At 51.4% G+C, this 16,990-nt stretch overlaps 5 protein-coding genes across 5 annotated transcripts; 2 read left to right on the top strand and 3 right to left on the bottom strand.

Moving 5' to 3' along the window:
* Nucleotides 1-38: 38 nt before the first annotated feature.
* On the bottom strand, nucleotides 39-2,127 carry BDV14DRAFT_149463 (sugar porter family MFS transporter). Its single transcript, XM_073766533.1, has 2 exons — nucleotides 1,628-2,127; nucleotides 39-1,568 (listed from the first exon to the last, which is right to left on the bottom strand). Exons 1-2 carry the CDS (start codon nucleotides 1,838-1,840, stop codon nucleotides 132-134), a joined length of 1,650 nt encoding a protein of 549 aa, XP_073623012.1. The 5' UTR covers nucleotides 1,841-2,127; the 3' UTR covers nucleotides 39-131.
* Nucleotides 2,128-5,552: 3,425 nt separating this feature from the next.
* Nucleotides 5,553-7,987, top strand: BDV14DRAFT_149455 (uncharacterized protein). The gene has a single exon (XM_073766532.1). It carries the CDS (start codon nucleotides 5,886-5,888, stop codon nucleotides 7,875-7,877), a length of 1,992 nt encoding a protein of 663 aa, XP_073623011.1. The 5' UTR covers nucleotides 5,553-5,885; the 3' UTR covers nucleotides 7,878-7,987.
* Nucleotides 7,988-8,208: 221 nt separating this feature from the next.
* BDV14DRAFT_205072 (sexual differentiation process protein Isp4) lies at nucleotides 8,209-10,919 on the bottom strand (the record flags this gene model as incomplete). The annotated part of the gene is made up of 9 exons (XM_073774657.1): nucleotides 8,209-8,274; nucleotides 8,348-8,920; nucleotides 8,988-9,170; nucleotides 9,227-9,663; nucleotides 9,709-9,867; nucleotides 9,919-10,121; nucleotides 10,174-10,448; nucleotides 10,503-10,792; nucleotides 10,847-10,919. The coding sequence occupies 9 exons, from the start codon at nucleotides 10,917-10,919 to the stop codon at nucleotides 8,209-8,211; spliced, it is 2,259 nt and encodes a 752-aa protein (XP_073623010.1).
* A 754-nt stretch (nucleotides 10,920-11,673) lies between these two features.
* BDV14DRAFT_193266 (uncharacterized protein) lies at nucleotides 11,674-12,787 on the bottom strand (the record flags this gene model as incomplete). The annotated part of the gene is made up of 2 exons (XM_073771752.1): nucleotides 11,674-12,411; nucleotides 12,464-12,787. 2 exons carry the CDS (start codon nucleotides 12,785-12,787, stop codon nucleotides 11,674-11,676), a joined length of 1,062 nt encoding a protein of 353 aa, XP_073623009.1.
* A 521-nt stretch (nucleotides 12,788-13,308) lies between these two features.
* BDV14DRAFT_183311 (beta-glucosidase) lies at nucleotides 13,309-16,979 on the top strand. Its single transcript, XM_073770364.1, has 3 exons — nucleotides 13,309-13,958; nucleotides 14,006-14,177; nucleotides 14,227-16,979. The coding sequence occupies exons 1-3, from the start codon at nucleotides 13,491-13,493 to the stop codon at nucleotides 16,674-16,676; spliced, it is 3,090 nt and encodes a 1,029-aa protein (XP_073623008.1). The 5' UTR covers nucleotides 13,309-13,490; the 3' UTR covers nucleotides 16,677-16,979.
* The last annotated feature ends 11 nt before the right edge of the window (nucleotides 16,980-16,990 follow it).

The following is a 16,990-nucleotide window of genomic DNA, read 5'->3' as shown; positions in this document are numbered from 1 at the left end:
GACGTGTAAGGAAAAGAACAAGAAAATCAAAAGGTATCAATACAAACGTCCCAAAAGCCCGAACCACCCAAGCGTGACAGGGCACAGATCTAGATCCAGAATAAGATCCAGAAGTTTCAGACAAGCACAGCTTAAGCCTTCTGGGCGACGTCCTCAACGGTCATGGCAATGTCCTTCTCGGTGAAGCCCATCTCGTGAGCGAAGGTGTCATGAGGCTTCCACTTGGCGGAGGTACGGGGGGTGGTCTCCTCCATCATCTTGTCAACCTGCTCAAGAGTAAGACCCTTGGTCTCAGGAATGAGGAAGTAAGCGTAGACGAAAGCGCAAGCGCAGAGGGAGCCCCAGATGAAGAAGACCTTGGACTTGAGGTTGCCCTTGTCGGTGTCAACCATGTAAGGGGTGATGACGGCGATGATGCAGTTCCAGAGCCAGTTGGAGGCGGTGGAGAGGGCGACACCACGGGAACGGATGGGGAGCGGGTAGATCTCGCCAATGACGACCCAGGCACCGGGACCCCAGGTGGAGGCGAAGAAGAAGATGTAGATACAGATGAACGAGATCTGGGCACTGACGGTCTTGGGGTTGTCACCGTCAACGACACCGGCGATGGCAACGATGAACTGGCAGACAACCATGCCAAGAGCTCCCCAAAGAAGCAGAGGGCGACGACCAATCTTCTCCATGGTGTAGAAGGAGACGGGAGTGGAGAAGACGTTGACGATGGTGGTGATCATGCTGATCAGGAAGGGGTCGGAGATGGTTCCCAGGTTGGTGAAGAAGGTGGTACCGAAGTAGAAGACAAAGTTGACACCAGTCCACTGTTGCATCATCTGGAGGGAGGTACCCAGAATAGTACGGCGGAGGTTGCTGTTGGGGGACCAGAGACTTCCGCGGAAGCAGTTGGCCCAAGTGGCAAAGTAGCCGCCCTGAGGCATCTGCTGCATCTCATACTCGTTGTTGGCGACAATCTCGGCAAGCTCCTCCTTAACGTAGTGGGACTCCTGAGGCTGGCCACGAACACGAGCCAGAACCTGAGCAGCGCTGGTAAGGTTGCCCTTGCGGACGTGGTAACGAGGAGACTCGGGAAGGAGGAATAGTCCGGTAGCGAGGATGATGGCCCAGAGAAGTTGCAGGGCAATGGGGATACGGTAGGAGCCAGAGTCGGTGCGGTTCTCAGTACCGTAGTCCACGCAAGAAGCAAGCATAAGACCAATGGTGACGCAGAACTGGTAGCCAGAGACGATGGCACCACGAACTTTGCGGGGAGCAATCTCTGACATGTACAGAATCAGGATGGCAGAGACGAAACCGACACCGAAACCAGCAACTAAACGACCAACAACCAGCAGGGCAACAGTGGTTGAGGCAGTCTGCAAGGCAACACCAACCACGAAGATACCGCAACCGCTGATGATCGTTGTCCGACGACCAAACCAATCGGCAAGATCACCAGCAATGATAGCACCGAAGAATGTACCAGCAGACAGAATAGATGTGATGAGAGATTTGTGGGAAGAAGAGATAACGAAGCCGTCAAGGTTGCCGGCCGCCTCGTAGTCGGCTTTGACCTGTGTTGCGAAACAAATTAGCTTAGTCGAGATAGTTTGAAGCAGTATTTGAGCCTTACCTTTCCTGTGAACTCATGAATAAAGTAGTCCATTGCCATAACACCGTTGATGTAACCAGAGTCGTAACCGAAGAAAATACCACCAAAGGCAGCGAAGGCGCACATCATGTAGGTCTTCCAAGTGACAGGAGCCTCAACCCGCTGGCCACTAACGACAGCGTCGCCAGCCACGGCGACTGGGGCCTCAACTTTGCCTCCAGCTTCGTCTGCCATTGTGACAGGTTGTGTGCAAGAGAGAAGTCTTCTATGCGAGGTAGAGAAGGAAGCAGGAAAAAAGAGTATTCCGCTGATGAGTGTGGGGAACGAACTGGGGCCGGGGTTGTTGCGGGAAGATGAAGAGATGAAGAGATGGAAAATGAAAGGAAAGTACAACGGGAGGGGAACACAAGAGATTTATAGCTCATGCACGCAGTGAAGGCGCTGGAAACCGAAATGACGGGAATCGTGGTTTCCCCATGGCATGAATCAGAGTCGGCATCAGACCGGGTCCCCGGGGCTGCCCACGGGGAATGCACCTGACAACTCGGCTCCACGGGCTCATGCGGTCCAGCCAACTTTTCTCGCTTGGGCTGTCTCTTTCACGCCGTCGCTCAATTAGCGGAGGCAATTAGCGGATATCCCCACTGTTGGTGTGAATGAAATAAAATTGCCCCCGTCGAGTGGTTTCCTGGTAGCGAGACAGTTGAAAGAGGCGCAGAACTAGTTCCAGCATACGACTTGTCACTTTGACAGTGCTCTGGCCGCCTGCGAAGGATTTCATGACCAATCACATATTTGATGGCGTGTGTTAAATCCGAGTGTAGGTTGCACCTACTGCTGCAGGAGCATTATCGAAGAGCAGAGTGTGTTCCCCTAGACGCAGGCCCAACCTGGGAGGCCGGCTGATGTCTGAGACGCTGGAGGGAATCATGGCACGGCAGTCGACGCTAAAGGAGACAATTCGAGCCAAGACCGGATGTGATTGGAAATCGGAGAGTGGCGAAGACAAGCCATTGGGATCTGGCCAAACAGAAACTCGGGTCAACCCCGAGCTGAGAGTCGGGGGGGAAATGTCGGGGGTGGTGGATGAAGACGATGCCAAGGGAGAGTTGGGAAAGGCAAGCCGGGGCCAAGCTGCTTTGGGACTCCCTCCGTTGCCTCCTCCAGATCTCGTGATTGGCCCGCACGTGCAGGGGCCGGACAACTGACCAACCACGTGTTCTGCAGAGCCTGCTAGAATTAATCTAGAACGGTATTGTAGACGACTGAATTCTCGCTGTTTCTCGAGAACTTACCTAGTGATATTATTGGTGAAGCTTGTTATTATTGGTAAAACTTTGTACTGAATCGATGCTGACTGCAGTGGATGCTACCCTCACCAATGTAACTCTATGGTAGAACCGAGCAATGGCAATGAGTGGCAGACGCTCGGGTGTGTCCGAGGCACGTGAGGTTCCTTTGCCTCTCCAGTAGAGTTACTTGCCGTCCTCCGGAACTTCCATCATGCCAGTGTTATGTGATGCTGACTACTGAGTACATCTCCAACTACTCGACCAACTACCTGCTAGTACGATCCTTGGTTTCTATGAGACGGCCTAACCGCTCGGCGTCCTGCACTCTCGCTTGGCAGGTAAAGATTCGGCACTTCGAAACAAGACAACGCCCAGGCAAGGACTGAGCGCTCCAACTCGACTCGCTAATGCACGTCAACCATCCTGGCTTCGACTTTACCCCAAATGCCGCTTACAAACTTTTCTTTAAACCTTGATCAAGTCAACCTAGAGAACTTGGTCGACGCCGTGCACTGAGTCGGAGCAGTGGAATCATGGTACGGTTCGCACTTTGCTAGCGCCACACCCAAAATAGCGTTTCGCCCGTCGCCTCCAAGAAGGCTTGAGACTAGACTTCTCGCTTCCACATTCCAACGCCGGCGTTTTTGTGGGGTTCCCAAGCGGTTTTTTTTCTGGTCCCCAGGCAGACGGGGTAGACGAAACTGGGGAGAAATCTCACGGTCTCACCGGTGAGTCCTTCGCGTTAGCAACTACGATCAGACAGTCCGGGGAATGAGACTGGGGTACGTATACGATGTACGGAGTATCACTGAATAGCATCTACCAAGTGTTTCTGCTGACGGTGGCTTCCCAAGTTACCTTCTGAACCGTGCAACGTTCCACCATGCCACGTTAACCTAGATCTTACCACTGTTTCCTGAATCCTTCCAGGACCACATCCCGAGTCACCCTCTATTCGCCCATCTCTCCGCGCCTAGTGCCCTAATTTCCGTTCTCCACTACTGTCGCTGGTGACAAGAAAAGTCTGCCCCGGATAAATATTCTGGCAGGGACGTCGCTAGCCACATTGGTAAATGCCATTGGGGCCATTTAAGCTACGTGGTCGACGCGCTTCTCTTGTTCGGTGCTACTTTCTGTGTCGCGGAGAGGGTGGTGTCGAGCGCTCTGAACTACGCCCTGTCGAAGTCGCGAAAGACTACGGCTTTCAGAGTCTACCATCTTTCGACGCCAGTAGATTGCCGAGGATGACTGTGTAACGTTTCACCCATCCCAGGCAGGGTGCCCATTGTCCTGGAAATAACGCATCAGGTACACGATCTACTCCATCTGTCATTGGAGATCTCCACGAACCCATTGTTGAAACCGCAAGGTGCGTTACATAACAGGGATCTAACTGCTCGCCTACCCACGGTTCGAGCTCCGTTTTGACACACTGCGGCTCGCTTGGTCAGGGGGGGCACGCCATGTTCTACAACGAAACTACACAGTGGAATTTTCGCTAGTTTCTTGAATTGATTGGTGTGCGAACGTGTCAGTTCAAGCTTGCCTGCCTTGGAACGGCGTTTAGCTCGATCATTTGTGCCGGTCATACAGCACTTCCTTGCTTCCGCTATATCAGCAAGTGTATCTTGCATACTGTGAAACCCGGGGATTTCCCGTCAGCTTCAGGCTCAATGGCAGGCTTTCAACTTCCCATCAGCCCTGGACAGCACGTCAACACTTCAAAAAGACTCAGACAGAATTTTCCGTTCGGCCAAGCGACAGTAGCCCACTTCTTAATCTAAAGTCCCACTTAGCTAGCTTAAGCTGATGCCAACGTTGTGCAGCCAGGATCGGAGAAGGGCCGTGTTTTCCAACCCCGGGTTGCCGGGAGAGCTGCTCTGGTCCGACGCAGATCTCTCACAGACTGGCCAGCCGGACAATACTGTCCGTACTCTGCTCTCACCCTGAGGCTTGCCGAAGAGAGCTCCGGATGCCGCTATGGTGAACTACATACACTATGTGATTGCCGCATCGTCTCAAGATTGGCAGCCATGTTGAATCAAGCCAGCATTAAGAATCTACGGGAGACGATGATTGCATGTATCCCCCAGGTATGGCATTAACTCACTGTGAAGCCTATACTAGCTGTCCAATCTATCTTTGAGTCTCTTGGCGGAGACCTCGTATGATCAATCGATTTCACCTTGTATCGCCTTGCAGCAACCCCAGTCCTAGCCACTGGAGAAAAATCCCTGCTTAGTTCGAGGTGTATATCAGTTTACTTACCGAATTCCCTCTTATATGACGCTTTGCAACGAGGGATTGTTATAATAGCGGATGTGGTTCCTGGATTATGGCAGCTCGAGCTCACAGCTTCCCTCTTTTGTACAAGTTTACATCTCTCGGCACGGCAATGCATCTCTTACTCTCTGTCCTCCGACAATTTCAATCTTATAGAAGACAAGAAATAATGGCATGCTTGAGCTAACTTTGAAGAAGACTTCCGACTTGACGAGCTAGCACTTGGGGTACGTTGCGTAGGTGAGTTCCTGGCCACCCCTGCTCATGAGGTTCAACGTCAAATGGAAACATGGCCAAGAACTACTGTGTAAATGTTATTTCTAGAACTTACCTTCTTCCCTGAGTGATGAACATGAACATTTATTTTGGGAGGGACGACTTGCCGAAGCCGTTGATGCAAGTTGGTAAGATCGCTGTCGAGCTTTGTCCGCCGTTAGAGGTTCTTTATCCCTTGACTGCCTGCTCTTGTTCTCGAGACACCACGATGTGAAAGAGCCGCAACAGTTCTCGATGGGGTCTCCAGTCGGAACAAAGCGACCTTTCAGGAACATTGTTCTCGAAATAATATCAACGTGTTGACTTAAGTATGATCCCCGGCCAGCCTTCGAGGCCTTATAGAATGGATAGTCGGGCCCTTTTCAGTAATATCAAACAACTTAATCGACTGATCTATACTTGCACGTCTGGAAATCTTGAACTACATCATGCTGACTGGAAGCAGCCCAGATGTGGGCCGAAGCCTAGATCTGCACTACCAGTTCGGAGACCAACCTCAACGCCTAATACTTCCACCTGAGATCCTCCAGATGATCAATGAATATATCATGGGCGGCAGGCCTGATAGGCCTGATTACTTAAAATCGGTACCTCCACAGCTATGCCGGGTGAACTCTACCTGGAACCGCATTTTCACGCCAGCCCTGTACGCTCATTACAAATTTCAAGGCGGCATCAACAACCTCAGCTCTCTTTACAACTTCTTGCATACGCTTGTGCATCGACCTGAACGCTCTAAGATGGTGCAGGAGCTTACACTGACGACTTGGGATATCCATGAAGACCTTCAGTTTGAGCCGCGCAATCTGAGGCAAACCTTCTTGCTCCTCTGGAGATATACAGACATTTTCGATCGGTGCTGGGCGATTCGAAGACTGAAACAGACAGACCATAACAGCCTAGCCAACCGTCAGGCCTTCAAGTCATTTTGTGCGACATGTCTCTGGTCAGACGGCACCATCAAAACGGAATGGAAAGAACCACTGAAGGCGGCGTATGCGGTGGCTCATGACAAGATTCACTGCCTATGGCTTGATCCAGTGCTGAAACTTGTACTCGGTGACCTGGTATTGAGCGGGATGGTAGGTCATGGTAAAGCCACTGGGCCAGCCGCATTGGCTTCCATCACGCAAACACCCTTGACGGCCTTGATCATCGCACTCTGCCCTAATCTCATTCGCCTAAATTGCGATGTTTGGGGCGTAGGTGAGGATCCGTTTTTCGAACGCATCGTCAGAATTGCAACAGGCAATTATCCGCTCCCACGCGCATTCCGCGGCAAATATCGCCCCATGCACAAGGTGGAATCCATACAAGCTTCAGGAAGGGAAATGCTCGTTAATCCATGCTACCCTTCCCCTTCACGCGGCAAGACCTCCATCTCAGATTACAAGAACTACTGGCATCTACCTCGACTGAAGTCCCTCACAATTCTTAATGCGGAAATGGCTCGCGATCTGAAAATCAGGCACCCCAGCACCATCGAGCAACTCACGCTCATGGGCGGGAGCCTACAACCGCATCTACCATCCTTACTCTCCCTGACCACTAATCTCCGCCAGCTCAGCCTCTTCATAGACGTCGAGTACTCCGTCTCACCCCTCGATCTTGATGATGACTATGACAACGACACCGAAGGCCTCCCCACAGGTCTCCTCCAATACCCCCAGATCTGGACCATGCTATCGCACCTCAAGAACCAACTCGAGTACCTAGACCTCTATCAAACCGCCCTATGTCCCCCCAGCACATCAACTTCAAATACCACCGCTCACAACCCCCCATTCTTCGCAACCGACGACCCCCGCGACCCAAGCGCCCATATACCCCCCTTCTGCCCACCACTCACTGAATTCTCTAAACTCCGCCAACTGAGCATCCCGCTCATCGGTCTATACGGCCATGACTGCGAGCACGAACCGGGCACGAAATTCGCAAACCACCTCCCGCCAAGACTCGAGTCGTTGGGTCTCTACGCGCATGCTGAAGACGCGCCCTGGACAGAGCAGTACTTTGCCCCGCTTGATATCGAGTTGGAGAATATCGCTTTATCAGCCACACCATCATCTTGCCCCTCTTCCAGCACACCACGCACTCCAAAAATAAAAGCCAACCCTCATCTCCGCGCAATCGTCGGCGCCGAATTCCAATATAATACCAAATCCAACCCACAACATAAGAACAAGATATACCCGTTCCTCAACCACCCCGCTGCGAAGATGGATCTTGCGGCCAAGAAGGTGGGTATATATTGTAATGTTGCCGGTGATACGCATATGGTGTTTTGTGGGCTTATGACGATTTGGGGACTTATGAATTGTACGCTTTTGAGGGGGAGTTTGGGGGTTTTGGAGAAGATGGATGTTGGGAGGATTGTGCCGAGGGGGTTGAGTGTTTATGGGGTTAAAGGGAGGTTGTGAGTGGGGGTGGTGGTGGTATTGAGTTTATGAACCGGTGTGGTGGACTTTACTTTGGGATTGGGGAGTGCTTCTTGTATATAGTAGAACAAATAGAGGTGCGACTCTGGGAGTTGCTATATGATATAATTTCAACATTGGATTAGTCTAAGTGTTCATTTAGATCACTGTACATTCATATCACTTTCTTTATCACACTTTGAGGTTCAGCTACCAGTTTAGTTAACGCCACCTCTCTCTCTCACAAAGCATCAACCTGAGTCCATTCAGTACTCGTTCATAGTAAATCTATCCGGATGCATCTCTAGAATGTCAGAATCCAAAGACCCGAAGTCTAAACCCCGAACTTCCCACCCTCCGGAACAGAAAGGTACGGACACCCCTTGTAATCACACGTATTCTATCGAAACACATTAGCTCACCGTAGCAAAAAGCAAGTACCTAAAGCAAGAAGAGAACAATATAAAACATACCTTATAAACCTCAGTCCCCCACCACTCAAACCCCTTACTAGCCCCCGAAAAATAGATCGCAAAGAATATAACAACACCTGCAACACTAACGCTCGTATCTAACGCCGCCGATAGAACGAAGTTATATTTCCCCCACCAGGCTGCTCGATTCTTCTTTATCACATACCCGAAAAGCAACCCCACAAGGATCCAACTCCCGTAATTCATGCCCGTTGCGGGTGGTAAATAGTTCAACCCACCGAGGAAAAGGGGGATGTGGACTTTCTTCCAGAGAGTAGAATTCGGGTAGATGCGGCGGAGGTAGTAGATTGGCAGTCCGGCTAATGCACCGAGTATAGGGAAGTAGAGCAGGCCCGTATAGCTATCTGCGAAGAAGCGGCGCGGGCCGATAGCGCCCCAGATTAGGGTCGTGTTGAAATGTGTTGTGCTGTAGGGGCAGGTGAAGCCGTTGGGGGCGTGTTTTGTGCAGACGTTTTTGATATTGGAGAGGGACCAGTTGAGGGTTAGAATTGAGGAGAGCGTGCCGAAGAGCATTCCTGTGCATTGGGCTATGAAGAGGGATTTTTGAGGGATCTATGTTTGGTTCTTAATGTTATTCCATTGTTCATTGTAGGGGATGAAGGGGAAGAGGTAGGCGTACGTGGCAGTAGTAGGCTAGCTTCATGTCTTGGGCGAAGTATAAGCCTTTTATTGTGGTCATGTAACCGATATCGAAGAACCAGATGTTTGCGAGCACTTTTCCTTCAAAGACGAGGCCTGCGATGATGCGGCAGAGGATGTCTATTTTGATCTTGAGATTTGCGGTGGCGTAAACGAGGGCAAGCTGTATTGGTACTCGTTAGTTTGGGCCAAAGGCAGGTCTGACAATAGAATGCATACCGGGATATAGAAGATTGTTGCCACTACAAGAGCAAGGAAAACCCCGTACCATCTCAGCTCGACATCCCAGTACTCAACGGCAAGAATAGACAGAGCCAAGGCTACTGCGGAGACAAGGAAATACCACCACATTGGTACATCATCGGTATCGGCTGGGCTTGTCTCTGTGTCCTTTGGTTGACTCCGGCCCGTAAGCGACTCACGGATTAGCTGAGGGATACTTCTCGCTGCGGTTATTATAGCTTTGCGGTGTTCTACCGCCATCCAGACAAGTAGAGCTGTCAAAGTTGCCATTGACAACCCGAATGTGTTCAATGCAAAGGTGATTGGCATGTATATTGGTGAGTAGTCAAAATACTTTTGGACGTCAAGCTTGTATTCTGTTGCAGAGCTGACAATTCTTGTTGCGTTGTACACCGAGCCGGTGTTATCGAAGACTGCTTCAATTAGATAGATTTTGGGAAAGGGCAATTGACGCATACCTTTGGAGCTTTGAAAGGGTAGGTAGCCTACGTTCCAAATATTACTGTAATAGCAAGCTACTGCCACAATCCAGATCCAAAACACAAGAGATCCAGCAATATTCAGAATTGCCCAAGAGGGAACAAGCAGTGGTGATCCTACGTAGGATATCTGGCTCCCTGAACGTCACCACATTAGCATTATACCTGTCAAAGGTATACAGTACCTACAGTCGAATGTTAATGGAATAAGCCCCATGCCACTTTTTACTCCCGTCAACTGGTTCAGAATCACGCTGTTTGGTTTGATCCAGCAGGCAAAATTGAAGTTGCTAAGGGCTGGGAAGATAAAGTCTGGAAACCAGTACCAGCAGAAAGAGGCGCAGAATATAAGGGCAAAGAAGGCGTAGCGAGAGATCTTCCACGTGTCATACCTAGAAGCTCATGGCATTAGCAGTGCCTGGTAGATGTTTGTGTAGTGCTCACTTTGCTTGTAGATCCTTCTCACCGATATTGTGCAATGTCGAAACGAGCGTAGTCACGCTCAAGACCCCAGGCCAGATCAGCTCTCGCGGTGCCACTACGACAGCCCGGCACAGCCCGGCAAGACAAAATCCAATCAGAAATGTAGCAAGAGTAATGACAAATTGAAATCCAAGACCAGCGCTGTAGCCATAGAATTTTTCTTGCTCCGTCAGGACATCAGCTCCTAGGCGGACGTAGATACTGAAGTTCGACATGACATAGATCAAGACATGCTCCTATTGAGAAGTTAGTGTAATGAGATATAAAGGCGTCGATGGACTTTCCTTGACGTTGAAAGGACCTGGGTTCAAATTAAATGACCACTTTCCCAGTGGCACTGTCCAGCTTGGAACATAGTTCGCCCACAGTTTCCCCAGCGGAAAGGCCAGCAAAAGCACCACCGAAGCAGAGATGGTTATAGACGGGGTCCGCAAGGTGTACAAGGTATTCAATCCACTGGCCGCAATGCAAAAGAAGATGCCGAGGACAAACATCCGTAGTGTAAGGACAGGCTCAGTTGGATCATCTTCGACGACACCAATGCTTGCAGCGTGTAAAAGAGAGGCCACTTCATCTTTCTCTGTATTGCACGGTAAGGAATGGGCAGATTCTGAGAGCAAGAGGGAACACTCACCATTCGCTGGTTCTGGAGTGTCAGGGGCTTTCTGTTCCTGGATATCAAAGCCCTTGGCCGAGGGTACAGACATGGCCTCTGAGAAATCACTGGATGACTGTGCACTGAGACACGGAACTGATCTAATATAAATATTATCAGATAAGATCACAGAAAAGCTGCTGCCTCTCCGTAGACGCCATCAAACGTAGCCTATCAGGACCCATCGCAAGTTATTTGTGGATTGCGAAACCGGAAGTTCAGTTTTATAAGGGGGGCCAGTGGAGTATGCAATGCCATAATGTGCTCAAGGACCCAGCTGTCCCCGGGGCATCTGATAAGTACAAATAGTCACCTTTGCCACCGGTTCCGAGACATAGAAGCAATCTATTTTGTCGGGTTGAATGACACCTCTGTGGACTTTGACCGAGAACTACTTCAGCCCTATGGGGTGGGGCGGACGAAGCTTGTACCGTAGTTGGCTCACCAATGGCTTCCATCCAAGCTTTTCGTGTCTGCCTATAGTGGACCTCGACTGCAACCCGGTATTCGTGGGTGCATCTCCTCGGAAGGCGAGTTGTAGCAGGGCTGATGATTGAAGTACCAGTCGTACTGTAAGCTATAGATAGAGAAGAGACGGGGTGAAGCGAAGCTCGATCGCGGGATCTAATGTTCTCATCGGGAAGGCGCGGCGGTGACTACTGGTTGCTCCTTCTTTTGGTGTCCGATTGGATCTCAGTCAGGATAGGAAAGACCTGGGACTGGGTCGCACCTTCCTTGGTTGGGAGAGAGGTATACGGGTTATTCCGGGACGAGGGTCGAGTAATGGAGATTTTTCATTGAGACGCCTATAGCGCGGACCGTATCCTTCGCTCCCCATTCTTGTCAAATTCGATCTTCTTTCCAGAGACAAGACTCTCTTGTAGCGCCTCTGCAATCTTCAATCCCGTCAATGCTGCCTCCAGCTTCATTGGAAGCTCCTTCCCTTCTAGGATCGCTTCCGTGAAGATATCCATCTCCGTCACAAAGGCCTCCTGATATTGATCAATCCAGCTGGGGAAAGCTTCCTGCACGATCCCGTCCACTCCCGAGACCTGTACTTTGTTGACCGTCGGTATCAGATTGATTCCTATCTTTCCATCGCTCCCCACAACTTCCGTGCAGTTGTCATATCCGTGCATAGTCGTCCGTGAGTGATAGTAGTACGCTATTCGGCCGTCTTGGAACTCCACCACTCCAATCGCGTTGTCGACATCGCCAAAGTCCTTCATCTCCTCGTGATGCGCAATAATTCCCGTCGCGTAGCACGATTTCGGTTGCACCGAGTCCCCAAAGAACGACAATGTCAGGTCAATGTCGTGGATGACTGTATCGAGGAAGATGCCGCCGCTGACGCGAGCATAGTTGATGAAAAATCCAGTCTTGTCAAGTTTCTCTGTGCCTTGGGAGCGTACTATCAGGGGTTTTCCGATGAGCCCGGAATTGACCTTGCGTCGGGCATCGGCATAGTTCCTGTCGAAGCGGCGGACAAACCCAACCATTAACTTTGCGGTCGAGATCTTGCTTGCCTTTATGAGGGATTGTAACTGCTTCAATTAACCTTCGACTCCGGTCTTACTATGTACTTGAAAAACGTACCTTTAGAACATCAGTGGTGATCGGCTTCTCGCAAAGGACGTGAATTCCCCGCTCCATGGCTGCTACCGTATGCGTGATGTGCAGGTCTGTGGGAGAGGCGATAACCACAGCCTGTAACTCAGGTGTTTCTATCATCTTTTCGAACTCCGCAAAGACCTGTACGCCTTCTGGCTGGAGGTTCTGCTCCGCCCATTCGATCTCATGCGGTGCGGGGGAACACACGCATAGCAGACGCGCTCTGGGGACTCGATGGAGGATGTTCTGGGCATGACGCTGACCCATACGGCCAATGCCGACAACGCCAATGTTCAGTTTGGAGGACATTTTGAATATCTTGCTGTGGTCTCCAGCAATTCCTGGGGCTCGCCGGTTATATTATGGTTCGGGGACAGGATTCCGACCGGTTGGATGTCCGATCCTTCTCCACGACTCCAACTTGGACCCTGACTCCATATTTGCTTGGCTTGTGCTAGGCTTGGACCCTTGATTAGAAATTGAAGGTGAAGTGTGCAATTCCGACCAGCGATGAAGGAGAAGTGGGCGTGTCTTAGATGATCGGAGAATGGTCAAAGATAAGAATTAGAGTACGAATCCACATTCCCATGACAGTCTAGACCACTACAGTATACCTTACTTCTTGTATCCCAGACTGACTACTAGAGCACAGCAGCTACAATACTAGTACAAGAGAGACTGGAACTCTGAAATATCACAGCTAATTACTTCTTAAAATATATCAAACATGACTCGTTACAGAGCGCAGAAAGTGGATGTGCAGCGTGTTTACTTGAAGCAGATGGCACGTGCACGGATCAGCTCCCAGTCTGGAGAAAGTATGCGCGGCCCTCGTCATCTTCTCCTTTTCCTATCCACTCTCGTTTATTTGTTTCATTCGCTTTCTTTCTTCGGTTTCTGTTTCAATTGTCACTATTGCTTCTTGTTTCTGTCACTCTTGACCTGTCCCTTCCAGGTCCTGCCACTCCTTACCCCTCCCTCAATGCTGCGCTTTTCCCGCCCGTAAGGCACCATGCCGCAATCCTACGCTCCAGTCCACGACTCCATCCCCGAGGAAGACCTTCATTTCTCCTCCGATGACGAGAACTTCCGACTTCACGAATTCAGCCGCTCCCGGTCGAACTCACCGAAAGAGAACGAAAACGACCTCGAACCGTCCCCTCTCGCACCGCTAGTCCGAAAATCTACAGACCTCGAAGGTTATCTCGACTCCCTCACTGAGGACGAGCAACAATTGCTTTCGAAAGACCATGACATAGATGACTTGGATATATATGGGGATGGATCCGCCGCTGTTCGCCGGAAAATTACCGAGGCGAAGAGGAGGAGAAAGCTGCTGGCGAAGCAGGGCGGTTGGCGCGCGGTATACTATTCCAAAGCTTGGTGGCGTACGCTGGTCGTCGTCATTGTTGCTCTGGGATTGTTAGTTTGGGGATTCTTGAAATATGCTGCTACGAAAGGCGAAACATGGGAGGATTATGTGCGTTCAATGACTTGATAGGACGATCTACAGGCTAACGTGTCTAGGACATGCCGGGGCCGGACTCATACTTCCCTACGCCTAGAGGAGGGACACTACAACATTGGGCCGACAGCTATGCCAAAGCCGCTCAGCTGGTCGAACGAATGACTTTGATCGAGAAGGTCAACATCACCACCGGGACAGGCTGGCAGATGGGAATGTGCGTCGGGAACACGGGTCAGTTTGCTCCACAATGTCTACTTAATTAAATGCTGATCGTTGCTAGGACCCGCCGAGCTCGTGCGCTTCCCGTCCTTATGCCTCCAGGACGGCCCCCTCGGAATTCGTTATGCAGACCACATTACTGCCTTCCCGGCCGGTATCACCACGGGCGCGACATGGAATCGGGATTTGATGAGGCAGCGTGGTGCTGCCATTGGGCTCGAGTCGCGCCTTAAGGGAGTGAATGTCATCCTTGGTCCTTCCATGGGCGCCCTCGGTTATATGCCAGCAGGTGGCCGTAACTGGGAGGGCTTTGGCTCTGACCCTGTCCTCCAGGGTGTCGCTTCTTCAGAAACCATCCAGGGTATCCAGAGCGAGGGGGTCATGGCCACAGCCAAGCACTACATTCTGAACGAGCAGGAGCACTTCCGTCAGCCAAACGAATGGGGTATTCCGTACGCCCTTTCCTCTAACATCGGCGACCGCGCCCTTCACGAGGTCTTCCTCTGGCCGTTCGCCGAGAGTATCCGTGCCGATGTCGCCAGCGTCATGTGTTCCTACAACCAGGTTAACAACAGCCATGCTTGTGAGAACAGCAAGCTTCTCAATGGCATCCTCAAGGATGAGCTTGGCTTCCAAGGTTTTGTGCAGTCGGATTGGCTCGCTCAGCGCTCCGGCGTTAACAGTGCTCTGGGTGGTTTGGACATGAGCATGCCAGGAGACGGCCTTCACTGGGCTGACGGCCGATCCCTATGGGGTCCTGAACTTACCCGCGCGGCACTCAACACATCCGTTCCTATGGAACGCCTGAACGATATGGTTACGCGAATTGTTGCCGCCTGGTACCAGCTGGGCCAGGATTCTTGGGAGCGTCCAGCACCTGACGGTGACGGTGGCCCTAACTTCTCGTCTTGGACCAACGAAGAATTCGGTTTCAGATACCCAGGAAGCCCTGGCGATGAATCCGCTGCTCGCGTGAACCGCTTTATCGATGCCCAGGGCACCGGAGATGACGCTCACTCGAACATTGCTCGCAAGGTTGCCGCTGAGGGCATGGTTCTCGTTAAGAATGTGGATGGAGTTCTACCACTGTCCCGCTCACCCACAAGTGGTGAGCAGAGACCCTACAGAGTTGGTGTTTATGGAGATGACGGTGGCCCTGCGACTGGCCCTAATACGTGCCCAGACCGTGGGTGCAACTCAGGAACTCTGGCTATGGGCTGGGGTAGCGGCACCGTTGAATTTCCATACCTGGTCAGCCCAATCGATGCTCTACAGGGCGCATGGCAGAGCGATGTTCAAATGACGCCATATTTGCGAAACGCTGTGATGCCCTCCGACACATCAGACAAGGACCTCTGTCTGGTCTTCGTCAACGCCGACTCCGGCGAGGGATACATTTCCGCTGGTGGCATCCACGGCGATCGCAACAATCTCTTCCTCCAGAAGGGTGGTGACAGCTTGGTCAACACAGTCGGCAGCAGCTGCGGCGGACCAACCGTCGTAGTCGTGCACGCCGTCGGCCCTGTCGTCGTTGACCCTTGGATCGACCTCCCGGGCGTAAAAGCCGTGCTCTTCGCCCACCTCCCCGGCCAAGAAAGCGGAAATGCCCTTCTTGATGTCCTCTTCGGCGATGTCGACGCCAGCGGCCGCCTTCCTTACACCGTCGGCAAAAGCCTAGAAGACTACGGTCCCGGCGCCCAAGTCCTCTACGAGCCCAACGCCCCCGTGCCCCAAGTCGACTTCTCCGACTCCCTCTACATCGATCACCGCTATTACGACCACCACAACATTACCCCACGCTACGAATTCGGCTACGGTCTCTCCTACACGAAATGGGAGCTCTCCAACCTCAAGGTCAACACTCTATCGGGCGGCAAGCCATCCCGTCTCCCAGACGAACGGTTACCCGACACCATTGAACCACCATCCTACGACCCCAACCCCCCACCAGCAAATGACTCCGTCCTCTTCCCTCCCGGATTCCGCATCCTCCAAAAATACGTCTACCCTTACCTCCCAACTCTCGAAGCAACAACACCCCCACCACCCACCCCCGAAGAATCAACCCCCGAAAACAAGGAAGCAGCCAAACCCCACCGCACAAGACCCTCCCCCGCCGGCGGCGGCGCAGGCGGAAACCCCTCCCTCTTCGAACCACTCGCCTCCATCAGCACAAAAATCCAAAACACCGGCTCGCGAGTAGGCCAACAAGTCCTCCAACTCTACGTCTCCTTCCCGCAGACCGTCACCGAATCTGATCCCACATCAAAGGGCGAAGGCGCAGGCGAAGGCGAAATCATCGACTTCCCCGATAAAGTACTGCGCAATTTCACAAAGGTCGATTTGCAGCCGGGCCAGAGCATGACTGTTGATCTTGAACTAAGCAGGAAGGATCTCTCTTATTGGTCTGTGAGAGAACAGAATTGGGTTCTGCCTGTTGATGAGGAGTTTTATGTTTGGGTTGGGTTTAGTTCGAGGGATTTACCTGTTGGTAAGACGTTGGAGTTCTAAAGTTTCTAAAGTGAATTTAAGCGGGGGTATAAGCTCGGTACTGGTACCGGGTGTTTATAGAGAGCCCCTTTGGATATATGTGTATCTAATTTGATAGATATATGATTTTCGGAGTATGTATATATTGAGGATGTTTGTTTGTTGAGTTATGCGGCTGTGTTGGATGGTTAGGTAAGGTATAAATGGAGTCATAGTTTGTATGTGATACCATATAGCATAGCAGAGCGTAACATAGCGATACATACTTAGCACTAGCTGGCACAAAGAACGGAATTGCTTGTCCTACATATTACATACTTGGCAATAAGCAAACG

Source organism: Aspergillus stella-maris (genome assembly GCF_047715825.1).
Source record: "Aspergillus stella-maris strain CBS 113639 unplaced genomic scaffold BDV14scaffold_87, whole genome shotgun sequence".
Lineage (NCBI taxonomy): Eukaryota > Fungi > Ascomycota > Eurotiomycetes > Eurotiales > Aspergillaceae > Aspergillus > Aspergillus stella-maris.
This window is presented reverse-complemented; position numbering and strand designations above follow the sequence as displayed.

Excerpts from the sequence above, each read along its gene's own strand:
- BDV14DRAFT_149455 (XM_073766532.1), top strand. The coding sequence starts at position 5,886 with ATGCTGACTGGAAGCAGCCCAGATGTGGGCCGAAGCCTAGATCTGCAC.
- BDV14DRAFT_149463 (XM_073766533.1), bottom strand. The coding sequence starts at position 1,840 with ATGGCAGACGAAGCTGGAGGCAAAGTTGAGGCCCCAGTCGCCGTGGCT. Across the intron at positions 1,569-1,627 it reads TTCATGAGTTCACAGGAAAG|GTCAAAGCCGACTACGAGGC; the intron begins GTAAGGCTCAAA and ends TTCGCAACACAG.
- BDV14DRAFT_183311 (XM_073770364.1), top strand. The coding sequence starts at position 13,491 with ATGCCGCAATCCTACGCTCCAGTCCACGACTCCATCCCCGAGGAAGAC. Across the intron at positions 13,959-14,005 it reads GCGAAACATGGGAGGATTAT|GACATGCCGGGGCCGGACTC; the intron begins GTGCGTTCAATG and ends TAACGTGTCTAG. Across the intron at positions 14,178-14,226 it reads AATGTGCGTCGGGAACACGG|GACCCGCCGAGCTCGTGCGC; the intron begins GTCAGTTTGCTC and ends GATCGTTGCTAG.